General features: G+C 38.6%; 1 protein-coding gene across 1 annotated transcript in view; it reads left to right on the forward strand.

Moving 5' to 3' along the window:
- Positions 1-13,484, forward strand: part of ERAP2 (endoplasmic reticulum aminopeptidase 2) — an 81,963-nt gene that overhangs the window by 14,267 nt on the left and 54,212 nt on the right. The window contains 3 exon segments of the mRNA XM_006885377.1: positions 4,547-4,685; positions 11,341-11,475; positions 12,383-12,503. Of these exon segments, the coding sequence (XP_006885439.1) occupies positions 4,547-4,685; positions 11,341-11,475; positions 12,383-12,503 (395 nt within the window).

Below are 13,484 nucleotides of genomic sequence, written 5' to 3' on the forward strand. Positions count from 1 at the left end.
TGGGATAATCGGGATGAGAGTGTCAGAGACAGTGCAGTTGGCACAGGACAGAGCAGAGTTTAGGGCTGTTGTACATAGGGTCGCTATGAGTCACAAGCAACTCGATGGCACCTAACAACAACAACAACAACAACCCTGTCTTTTCAGGTACCTGCCCAATCCTTCCCATTTCCTTCACTACCCCTACCCACAAAACTGTGCAACCCTGTTTTTTCACCCCTACTTATCCTTACCCCTCTGTCCTCACCCATTTCCCCCTTGCATCTCTATATGTATTTTACCAGTTCCTTCTATTTTTACAATAATGGTCTTATGCAATATTTGTCCTTATGAGACTGAGCTAGCTCATTCAGCATAATGTTTTTTAACCTCTCCCAAGTTACATAGTATTTCTCAAAATTATTGCTCCTGAGCGTTACATGGTATTCCATTGTGTGAATGTACCACAATTTCTCAATTCATTTCACTATGGTTGGACATTTGGGCTGTTTCCATGCTCATGTGATGGTGAATCGTGCTGCTATGAACCTCGGTGTACAAATCTCCTTTTGTGTCTCAGTTCTAATTTCCTTGGGGTATATTCCTAGTAGTGGAATAGGTGGGTCAAATGGAGTTTCTATGTTCCCCTTTTGAGGCTGTAAATCCCAATTCCCATATTTCTCCACAAAATTCAAACCACCAGAGATTGACAACCTTTGAGTTAGTAGCACAACTCACAATAGGCTATGCCACCAGAACTTCCATAAGAATCTTAAGGAGCAGTTAAGATATGCTAATGGAGAAAGAACAATTTTAAAAAGTAAGAATGATTACATACTTGAAGAATATAATCAGTTTACATGTAATCAGAATGTATGTGTGCAGAAATTACTGAATTGGTATTTGTTTTGCTTTGTATATTCTCAACAACAAGAAATGTATATGCATATATCTTTTATTTTTAATTATACTAGTTTATTTACAAAATTCAAATATGTTGTTTTCCAAAACAGATTCTTCTAATTTCCCTCACTCTCTCATCAAATTGTACAACTTCATGATTAACCTCTCCCTCCCCCTGCTGACTCCTATCTGTGCAAACTTCCTTGGCATATGGTTTTACTCCTATTTTCTCAGGATGAGTTTTGAATCATCTAATTGGCATTCCAGACAAGATAAAGAAAAAAAAAACAGAAGGAGAGAAAGGAAGGGGGAAAAAAGGAGGGAAAGAGAGAGAGGAAGGAAGTAAATGTTAGGTCAGACTCCTTTTACAAAGTTTTCCCACCTATTAACAACTCATATATCATTGGCCAGGATAAGTCATAAAACCCACCATGTTGCAAGGGAGTCTGAGGAAGTTAATCTTTGAACTTTTGCTTCCCTGAACAAAGTCAGAATTTTTTGGAAAGGAAGGAGTGAATATGACTTGGGAGTCTGCTTATGTGTATGCCACATATCTCTTCCTGCAATTGTCCACCTTGCAGCTCCTGGGAGTTCACTTAAGACAGCCATTCCTAGTCCATTTCTCACCCCTTCACCTTTGTTGATGTTTCCTCTCATTGAAGTCCCATTTCTCAATGACCTTAGGGTAAGAAATTTGACAGACATTCTCATTAAGCCATTATGTGGCCAGTAATGTATTTTCTTATTTTTCTAAGTGACAAGGTCTCCACAAAGGATATTCATGTCAATGATATGATTTTGAGAACTGTCAGGAACTGGGAAGGTAGATAATATGTTGTGGAGGCTTGGAGTACTTTTTAGCATGTCTCCCATAATTTATTGCAAGCTTGTTTTCCTGACTCTTACTGTGATTACTCAGCCCTTTTCAAACTTACTAATAGGTCTAATTAAGCAAGTAGTATAAAGTAACATACTGGACAGCTTTAATAGGCTCCTTTGATTTACAGCCTCAAAAACCTAGTGGAGGATGAGCTAATGAGTCAGAACCACCATAACAACGGTGAGTGAATCACATGGATCTCTTTTTCGGTAGACACATACAGGAACACTATAACCCAAAACACAAAAGTAACTTGGTCAACAGACGTTCTTTTTAAGGAGCAGGAAGTAACTACTTTGCATGTTGAGCTAAAATTAATTGTGCAACTAACAAAGAAAGCTTAAAATTTTATGCTTTTCCAATGTAGACTTGCTACAACATTAATGAGAATTATGCCAGACACTTTGAATCTTTTGTGGTTTCAGTTCAGTAACTGCTAAAAATTTAAAATAAAACTCTGAAGCCACAAGTAAATACTTCAGAACTAGGCCTCATTTCCCCAGTGTGTATCATAAAGTCAATTGAGACAAAACTATCCAGATAGTCCCTCAAGTTTTCCTCCGGGTCCTTTTCACCCTGTAGCTGACACGCTTCTCCCCATCTTCTCCAACAAAAATCTGCCTTGTTACCTGGAAGGCAAAGCTTTATGTCCAAAGAACAAACATGTAATCATACAACTTTAGGAATTACTGAGGAGATGCAGGGAGCACTGGTGGTCAAGTTTGTTGAGATTTGTTCTGCTAACCCAAAATCTGTATCACTCTGGAAGTTCAAATTCACCTTTGGCTCTGAGGAAGAAGAAAGATGGGCAATCTCCTTGAATGCAATTTACAACCTCAGAAACCTAATGGAGGACCAGCTACGGGTCCATTGCAAGTCAGTAGCAATGAGAAAGGAAAAGCGAAGTGATGGTGGATGGGTATTTACCAAAGTGTCTAGATTTGTCACTATCTGAAGCCTGAAGCCTTTTTCTGACAATGATGTAAGCATGTTTAAGTCCTAGTGTTTGAATAGTAACCAAGTCAACACCATCTGTCAACAACAACATGAAGATCCTTACTCCATCACGGCACAGGAGTGGGAAGAGCCAGCTCTTTGTCTCTAGCAGGGGTGACTTAAAGTTATAATTTATTATGCTTCAGAGCTTCCTGGGGATCAGACTTAGACTTTGTTGCGTGTGGAATCCTTGACTGCTGGTTTCTCTTCTCTGTTTTGATTTCCTCTTCTCTTGCCTGTTTCTCCTAGAAGCACTTTCTTTTATGTGTTTTTGTGTGTGATTTACACAACCTTGAAAAATGTAAAACATTGCACAACATGGAGATATTATGCTGAGTGAAATATCTCAGTCACAAAAGGACAAATACTACATAAGAAAGCTGTTATAAAAGTAGGATTGACATAGATGGAAGAATAAGAAGAGAGTGCATAGATAATGAATACTGCCTTGGAACAGATAAAGCAAAGGACTTTCTGAAAGGAGTGTTTGATTAGGCATTATATGTGAGACAATCTGGAACAAGAAATACATTACAAAGTTAACTGGGGGAAGGAGGAGGGAGAAAAGAGAGGGGAAGAAGGAAAGGTGCATGAATGAATGAAAATCCAACCTTTCTGGAAGCATTTTCTTAATAAGTCAGAATGTATTTCTGAGAAACATGACCTAGGTCATCACTCATATACACAATTATTTAGCTGTTTGATTAGATTCCCCTGGATTTGAACATACTATGGCCTATCAGTTTTCTGGCCAATTTTGATATCAAATACATGAGGCTCATGTCCTATCTTGGCCATTTGCTAGCTAAAGATATTGCTCCAACTACCACCAAGGTGATTCCAACTCCCAGTGACCTTCCATTGGATTTCTGAGGTAAATCTTAACAGGAGGTTATTGTTAGGTGCCATTGAGTAGAGTATGACACCAACTCTATGAACAAAAGATCTGATCCTATCCTCTCCTGTGCCATCTTCATACTTCCTGACACATTAGAACCCATTGCAGCAGTCACCATGTGAATGCACCTGGTCAAGCATCTTCCTATCCTTTGCTCACCCTCAATCCTTCCAGGCATCATATCCTTCTCCAAGGAATAGCTCCTCCTAGCAACATGCTCCAAGGATGTCAGGTGAAGTCTCATCATTTTTGCCTCCAAAGAACACTCCAACTTCACCGTCTTCAAGACATAGCTGTTTGTTCTTTTGGCCATCCATGGGATGTGCAGTGCTCTTCTCCAACACCACAAGTCAAAGACATATTGTTGTCATCCTTATTCATTATCCCGATTTCAGATGGACAGCAAGTAATCCAAAAGACTATGGCCTGAATCAGATGCATCTAAGTCCCTAAAAGCAGACTTTCCCAGTGCAATGCATCTCTTTATTTCCTGACTGCTGGCACTAGGAGGACACTACCTCATCTGCAGTTAATGGGTTCAAACAGGTGCCTTTCAGTCAGCAGTCCAACACTTACCTTAGTACATCATCAAAACTCTCTAAGGATCTTAATAAGGTTACTCAAATTCTCTGAGACTTGGTATCCTTCTTTGCGAGACGTGAAGATTAAGGGCATCACTAGGAAATAGAGAAACCAGCACAAAGCATTGTTTATAGTTGACAGTCACCAAACATTATTTCATTTTCTTCAGAGTATGTATTCATTAATATTATCATTTCAGAAATTAAATATATCACTCCCAGATTGGATGAAAAATTTGCTAAAGGTAAGAGTTAATTTCTCTTCTTGGCCTTACTCGTGTAATCTACCTGGGGGATGTCTTTTTACAGAGTAATTGCAGTGACCGATTTTGAACCAACTCAGGCACGTATGGCTTTCCCTTGCTTTGACGAACCCTTGTTCAAAGCTAACTTTTCAGTCAAGATAAGAAGAGAGAGAAGGCACATCTCTCTATCTAACACGCCAAAGGTATGGTCACTTTCAAAGATTTGGGGAATCTTTCTTGGGTTGAGAATTTGGGTTTTGGTTTGTTTTTTTTTTTTAGTATTTCCTTTGTTTTCTGAACTTAAGTCAATAATTTGTTTTTACTAATCTACATACTGGTGCTCTGAAGGAATTTGCAAAAAAAAAAAAAGCTGCAGAAATGTATGGAATACCAACTGACATATTTCAGCAAATAGATGCTGCCCTGGACCCACTCACCAGGTTATACCAAGAAATCTATAGGACAACTACCTGGCCAACTGACTGGAATAGATCTATATTTATTCCCATTAAAAAAAAAGGTGAACCAATAGAGTGTGAAAATATCACTAATATCACACACAAGCAAGAGCCTGCTGAAGATTATCCAGAAATGACTGGAACGGTACATCAGCAGAGAACTGCCACATGTGCAGGCTGAGTTTAGAAGAGGCTATAGCATTAGGAACATCATAGCCAATGTTATATGAAAGCAAGGAGTTCAAGAGGGATGTCTATCTGTATTTCATTGACTATGTAAATGCATTTGACTCTGTGGATCACAACAATTGTGGCTAACCTTGAGAAAAATGGGGATCTTGGAACACTTGATTGTGCTTATGTGAAAGCTTTACTTGGACCAGGACACAGTAGGCAGAACAGAACAGGGGAACACTGCATGGATCAGGATCAGGAAAGGTGTGTGTCAGGGATGCACTCTATCTCCATACCTTTTCAATCTGTATGCAGAACATATCATTTGGGAGGCTAAACTTTATGAGAAGATATGTGGGCATCAGGATTGGAGGAAGACTCATCAATAACCTGTGCTATGCAGATGGCATAACCTTGCTTGCTGAAACTGAAGAGGACATGAGACTGCAGCCTTAAACATGGATTGAAGTTGAACATCAAGAAAACAAAATTTGTCACCACTGGACCAATTGGCAGCTTCATGATGGGTCGAGAAGAGATTGAGATTATTGAAAACTTCAGCTTGCCGGCACCAGCAGTCAGAAAATCAAAAGATGAATTTCATTGGAGAAGTCTGCTGTCAAGGACCTCTCTAGAGTACTAAAGATTTTAGTACTAAAATAATAAAGACCAATGATGTCAGTCTGGATACTAAGGTGCACCTGATGCAGGAAATGGCCTTTGCAATTACTTGTTGTGCATCTTAGACCTGGACAATAACTAAAGATGATAGAAGAAGGAATGTTGGCTTTGAGTTGTGGTGCTGGAGAAGTGTTGAACATAAAGTGGACTGCCAGGCGAACAAACAGGTCTGACCTGGAGAGAGTGAAACCAGGCTGCTCCCTGGAAACAAGGATTTTGAGGCTCTGTCTTACATAATTTGAGCACATGGTCAAGAAGAACCAGAACTTTTTTTCAAAGAAAAAGGGGAGCTTGGGGTTGGGGGGAGGGAGGAAAATGTGCAACTATGAATGAATAGAAATCCAAGTTCTTTACAAACTTACCCCCAAAAAATCAATTAAAAAAATCAAGCTAAAAAAAAAAAAAAGAACCAGTATTTGGAGAGGATCGTCATTCTTAGAAAGGTGGGGGGATGTCTGCACAAGAGAGGAAGGCCCAGGATGAGCTGGATTAACTCAGTAACTGGGGAAATGGAATCAGAAGTGTCGGAGACAATGAGATTGGCTCAGGATTGGCCAGAGTTCAGAACTGATGTACACAGAGTCACTATGAGTTGCAGGCAACTCGATGGCATGAAACAACAACAATAACACATACAATACAATTATTCTAATCCTTTTAGACTTAAACATTATTCTTTGTGGGGCATTGTTACACAAGAAGCTTTTCACATATTTATTTTAACAAAGTGATTTCTACTTTTAGTTTATGATGGAATAGTGTTCTTTTAAATCAATATTATTTGCCCAGATCTAAGATTCGGAATAACCCTGTAGCAGTGCTATTCATACTCTAATGTTCAAATGACTCACCTGAGAAACAGTTAAAATTCAGGTGTGATTCCCTAGGTTTAGAGTGAGGCTCCAAACTCTGTTTTTCTAACCATATACCAGGCTGTGTAGCTGCTACTGGTCCAAGTACCACATTTGAAGTAGCAAAGATTTAAGAGGAGACCCTGCTGGGCCCCAACCCAGGTGTTTCTGATCTCATCGTCTGTAATAGTCCTGCGACTTCTTTGTTTGTTTCATTGGATCCTATTCACTATATTTGTGGAAACTGTTATGGTTACAACTAGAATTTTTAATGGAAAGATACTTCAGAACCCTTTCTGTGTATCACATGACACAGTGCAGACTCATTGAGAGAGCTGGAAGACCCTGAGCCTCATCTGATCTTTCCTGACTAACCATTTGTTTGACAATTGTGCTACTGGGGGGGGAAATGTAAAATATTTCCCATCACTGCTTGGAAAGTAGCAAAGAAATAGAGGCTGTCTTGACAATGCTTCAGAAGGTGAAAAGCATAGAAAATAGTGAGGTCAACCAACAGGTGGTCCCATACATACTTTCCTTTTTGCCTACACAGGAATGACTTCTAGATGAATGAGAGAAAGAAGCATTTTGCCAGATTCCCTTTTAATGTTAGAATAAGCATTTGCTCTTGAATAGTGGCAGTGCAGGTCAAGGGAAAATATGATGTTCCATGTGTTCTATGCTTATGCAGACAGCAATTTCATTAACCCTCTCACTTTCAGGTAAAAAGGCTATACTACGTCAACTCTAAATGTTTCTCTCCATCATGTTAACTAAGGGTCATTTATCATTTCAGTTCCTTTCTTGAAAGTTTTATAATGTTAATAAAAATGTTCACATGAATGATCATGAAGAGTAAATTGAAAATAGAATTAAACAAAGCTTTTTAATTTAAATGTGTTGGAAATATACATTGTCATTATTATACATACTATTATTGTTATGTTAGAATTGGAATATTCTGTGTTCAGAAACCTGAAATAAACAGCAACAACAAATATTCAGAAAACAGAAATAACTCTAATGTTTAATTTGAATAAATGTAACCACTTTGAAAATATTCCATAACATTCTTGATTGATTAGTTGCCTTAATTGTTTTGACTAACTCTTTAAGTCATGATCAATTCAGCAAATACTTGCTAATTTTTTACTTCCCATTGACATACACAACTGAGGCTTCCATTATCCTCTGCATATTCTCTGCATTATTGTCTACAGCACCTAAGTTAGGTTATGGACTTATGGGAAGAAGCTACACATACTAACCTCTCAGTTTGTTTAGCTAAGAAGTAAGGTCCAAGGAAAGTAAGGTGGCGACCCAAGTAGTAGTTGCTATTGTTAGTAGCAGTAGCTGTGGAGTTGATTCCTACTCATGATGTTTCTATATCCTATATGCAGAATAGAACTGTATTCAACAGACTATTGAAAGCAGAAGGCAGAAGGCTGCTTTCAGAAGCAGAGCCCCTGATCTGTCTGGAAAGGTGCCCATTTATGGATTCAGTTGACCTATCTTTTCACTAGTACTTTATCTCTTAACCACTTGTGCTTTTGAAGGGTTTCTCAAACAGTAGTAGTAACAAGTCTTTTGTCTTCTTCCGTAAGGGAACATATATCTGCTAGTGACAGTTTGTATGCACCCTGATCCTTTAAACATTGAGAAAGCAATTCAGTCCTTGTCCAGCTACAAGTGCTTTCTCTTTGAAGCTTACATCACCATTCTCTGTACTTACACTAACACTCAGACACTTCCGTTTATGGCAATGTTAATTCAGATCCCTGGACAAAAAAAAATAACTCAGCCTCTATGGCTACATGGCTACATCTTCATTTGGGGGTGGAAATCAATCATTGCCTTTCTGTCTCCTGTCTCATATCCCTACCTTTCTGGTGATCCTGACTTCCCCCCATAGTCCCACAGGTTCATCTCCTCCCCACTCACCCCTCTGAACAGTTGACTAAATAATTCTATAATCCAGTTTTGTCAGACCACAGTGAAATCCCTCCCTATCCCCATCTTCATCTTTTGGACGGGTGTACCCAGATAACTCTGGTTGAATCTGATTGCAAAAGAAAAAAAATCTGATTTGCTGGTTAAATGTAAAAATTACAGCTTCACATATGTTCCCATCTTTCTTAGAAGTTGGTACTATTTGATCAGTGGTTTGTTGGTTGTTTTTCCTCCTCTTTATTAGATGTTAGAATTGAATTTAAATAGAATTCTCTAGAAGTAAATTCCATATGATTCAATAGCACAAACATTCACCATTGAAATAAGTGAAGTAGTTCAAGGACAAGCCTCATGCTATTTTATCTTGTCAAAGCAAAAATAAATCTTATTCAAACAAACAAAACATGCTCAGTAGGCTGTGAGAAATACAGCCACAAGCTTGATTCTTCAGGAAGGAAAAGAGGTGTTACTAATTTGGAAAAAGTGGTAGTTTCAGATTATTGGTTCTGTGTCCATGAAGCACTGGAACCAAACCATTTGCCGTCAAATTGATTCTGATTCAAAGTGATCAGAATCAACTCATAAGCAAAGGGTTTCACTTGGTTTATCTATTCAGGATTTAGGGATCTTATACCATGGTGAAAATCATCTGAAGACTACACTCACTGTAAAAAGAGCAAAGACCACATGAGGATAGCCATCTCTGACCTTTAATAACTTTGCAAAGAGCTGTCCCCATCCACAATATCAATAACACAAAATCGATTCCCATGGGGTCAGGCATGTCCCCCACGCTCCTGTATCTCTTTCTACTCATCTCAGCATCAATCAAACCTAACCTTTGCTGAGTCCAAAGTCCAATTTGATGGCTCACAGACTGCACAGAACCATATTGGGGAAGTCAAAACTTTATAGTCCGGATTACTAACAAAATACAGTCAAGAAAGCTCCCAAAATGTGCATGCAGGGACTTCAGCCTTGATCTCCAGCTTTTTGGCCAGTGCTCCTATGTCCTGCAGATATTGGCTTCCCATCCCCAGCTGACCAACAAAGTTCTCAGTCCTACCAATATTGGCTCTCTTCCCTCAAAGTCCCATCTCACATCCAGTCTCCAGTTGGGCCATAGTTGCTGCTGTAGATGTGGCTGGAGCAAGAATGGCATCCTTTATTCTCTTGTCTCTTGTTTAATGGTGCCAGAAGCTCTGTCTGCCTCTTATTGCTGGCTTGCTCAATTCAATAGCGAGACTAGCAAATACCTTTGTAAATTGTTGGAATAGTAGATAGTCAGTCCTCTTGTGGATAGGCTAACATGCTCCATTCACATATTACTAACCATCTACACACCAAAGTCAAACAGTGACTGTTGTTGTTATGAGCTGTTGATTTGCTTGCAACTCATCACTGCTCTAAACACTGCTGTATCCTGAGCCAACCTTATTGTCTCTGCCTCACCTACCACCATTACCCCAGACACTGAGTCAATCCATCTCACAGAGGATCTTCTTCTCTTGTGCTGTCTGTCCCTCCACTCTCCCAAGCATGATGTCCCTCTCCAAGGATTGGTCCTTCCTAGGAGAAGTCACATTGAAAGATAAACTCCACATTCACACACTCATTGCCTTCAAATTGGAGCCAACTCATAGCTGACTTTCCACCAAGTTTTCAGAGATTATAAATCACACAGGATGAGATTGTCCATCATTCTCTCATAGCGCTGTTGTTGGATTTGAAACACCACAAATGCACTGTACCACCAGAGCTCCTCAAATGAAGATATAACTGAATAATTGTCTAGTGAATTTGGTGAGTGGAACTGACTAGTCTGTAGGCTTTAAACACTCTTCTCTCATAGATGGGGAGAAACTTAAATTACTAATGACCTCTATGGTCTGCCTGCTTTCATTGCTGAATCTATGAAGCAAAGATAAAATTAGACAATAAGTCAAACTGTTGCATAGCAATGAAAGAAAGATCAGTGTCTTTGGAGTCACATGATTACATCCACATCTTGATCTTGTCTCAGAACTACCCATGTGATCTTGAGCAATTTAGTTAGCATTCCTGAGCTTCTGCTTCCTCACCTGTGAAATAACACTTACTTCACCCCACAGACTCTGAGGAATGAGATAATATAAACATCTAGCAATTTTATTTCTACTTTCCTTCTTCCACAAAGATTTATTTCTAACATACAAAAAGAAAGGTGTCCTTCCTGGCAATTGTGCTTAGAAATTCAGAATCTAGTTATGCAAATGTTTAAATTGAAACATGTACAAGGATTCTGTGCTCCCAAAATAGCAAAATAAGATTTGTCATTGCCTTGGGGTACTATAAACAATGATACTGTGAAGATTTAGTCTGAGGGAATTTAGCAGATAAAATGCTAAAACATAGAAAGCTATAAAAAATGTCAATAAAGAGGCCTTTATGTATGCATGTATAAAGGTTCTGTCTCCAGTGGTTCAAATCCACCTAAGGGGAAAAGAAGCACAGTCTCCTCTTTAAGATTCACAGCTTCTGAAACTGAACAGAGGATTGCTTTGAGATGCAACTGATTGGACAGCCGTGGATTGGTGGGTTTTTTTGGAAGAGGGGGAAGAAGGGTGTTTGGTTGGTTGGTTTTGAAAAGGGCATTAAGTGTCAGTCAGAGTGGAATGCTTTCCTCTAATTTATTTGCCTTAAGTCACAGACATTGTTGCTAAACACTCCAGTTTTCAAATACTGATTGCTTTCTCTTACTGTAGGTTAAGACAATTGAACTTGAAGGAGGACTCTTGGAAGATCACTTTGAAACAACTGTTAAAATGAGCACTTATCTTGTAGCCTATATAGTTTGTGATTTCAACTCTGTGAGTGGTACAACCTCATCAGGTGTCAAGGTAAGACTGAAACCTGATTTTATACTTGATAAAAAAAATAGTGTCCTAAAGGCAGTGAGTTTTTCTGTACTACCAAATTCTATCATAAAGAAATGATGGTAATTATAGATCAGAGTTCAAGTTTTTTGTTCATAGGGTCACTATGAGTTATATTTGACTTAATGACACTTAACCACTGCTAATTGAGACTAGTGTTATATTTTGGAGGAACATTCTTCTACTTTGTACATCACTCTTTGTCAATTTACTGTACTGAGGTAAACTGGGTTTTCTGTGATGCTGAACCTTGTGACATTGGGGTGTCAAATGTCATGATGGTTTCCCAATGTAGACAGTTTTTGGTGGAGCTCCCAGTTGAAAAATAGGTTTGAAAGCAGGAGTGGCATCCACTTCCTAAAACATATGGCTCTGGAAACTCTATGAACTTGGAGAAAGACATAGTTATAGAAAGACATTAGGCCTTTTGTTCATGGAGTCGCAATCAGCAACAACAAACTTTACATTTGGTTTTTTGAGTTTGTTTGGGTTTTTTCTCCCTTTCTATCAGGTTGCCTCCCATGAGATTTCCCTGCCTTTAAAAATCCATTGGAGGGTCAGCTATGGTTCAGTTCTGATCGAAGGCAAACAGCAACAACATATAATGCCTATTTTCCAAAACAAGGACAAGCAAAGAAGTAGAATTAAACAAAAGTTATCCATAATCCCATTTATTATAAAAACATTTACAGAACCATTGACAATTATCAAGATTACAGAACCTCTTATTTCTTATTGACTACAGGGTAACAGGTATATTAATACTTTTTTTGAAAGATGAAGTCTGTCTGTCTTTGAGTGAGAGTTGTCAAGAATGAAACTCTTCCAAGGAGCTTCCATTCAAAATCTCCTTCTGATTCACATTTCACAGGTGTCTATTTATGCATCCCCAGACAAATGGAGTCAAACACATTATGCTTTGGATGTATCGTTGAAGCTGCTTGACTTTTATGAAAACTACTTTGATATCAAATATCCATTACCAAAGCTGGGTGAGTTCAGATTGCCTATCATTGCCTTTATTTTTGTTTATAGGAGGGTTGTTTTGTTTTTCCTCTTTCTTTCATTTCTTTCTCATTTATGCCTGTTGGAAGGAGCACCTATGATGCAGTGGTTAAGCTTGCTACAGTCCAAACAAACAGTCTAAATCCACCAGTGGTTGCAACTCATCAGTCATCTTGTAGGAGAAAAATGTGCCAATTTGCTTCCATAAACACTGCTACAGCATTGTAAACCCTCAGGGTCAAGTCTACTCTGCATTGCATTTCTATGAGTTAGAACCAACTTAACAAGAGTGTTTGGGTTTTTTTGCTTTCTTTTTTTAAAATTCTAAGTAAACAAACACTGGTCCAGTTTGTTCAAAAGAGGACAATTTTTTCTATAGAGGTGATCCTTGAGTACAGAAAGTACAGACTGTTTTGCTGTTCTCTCGTCATGTTTTAACAGTCATATACCTATATTACATATTAAATTTGATGGAACATTTCCCTGGAAAAATTTATATACCATATTTAAATATGATCAACATTCTTTTGTAGGATTATCTATGCAGCCAGTTGGCTGCTGATGCTGGAAGATAACACTAAGATATAGATTTTTTAAAAAAGAAAAAAAGATTTGAAGGAAAAAAGAGTTCAGACATGGATGTAGTAAGATTTTACATGAGGATGAAAATTATACAAGTTTCCAGGTCTTTCATTAACAACAGCATAGAGAGAGATCAGTGGGCCTAGTGGACAGAAAGTGATTACTCCCAAGTTGAAGGTGGGTGACTTTAATCTGCAGCCCTCTGGCCTGTTTTTAATTGTTTTTGGTCAAACATTTTTCTAGGTCACATAGCCCTGGTCTGTCCACTTGCTGTACAGAGGTAAATCGTGGTTGCTGTGAAGCTGAACACTGTGACACTGATGTGTCAAATGTGATAATGGTCCCCCATGGTGGACAGTGTTTGGTGGAGCTCACCAATTAAAACA

The sequence above is a fragment of the Elephantulus edwardii genome, unplaced genomic scaffold (genome assembly GCF_000299155.1).
Source record: "Elephantulus edwardii isolate Elephantulus edwardi_28Jun2011 unplaced genomic scaffold, EleEdw1.0 scaffold00043, whole genome shotgun sequence".
Taxonomy (NCBI): Eukaryota; Metazoa; Chordata; class Mammalia; order Macroscelidea; family Macroscelididae; genus Elephantulus; species Elephantulus edwardii.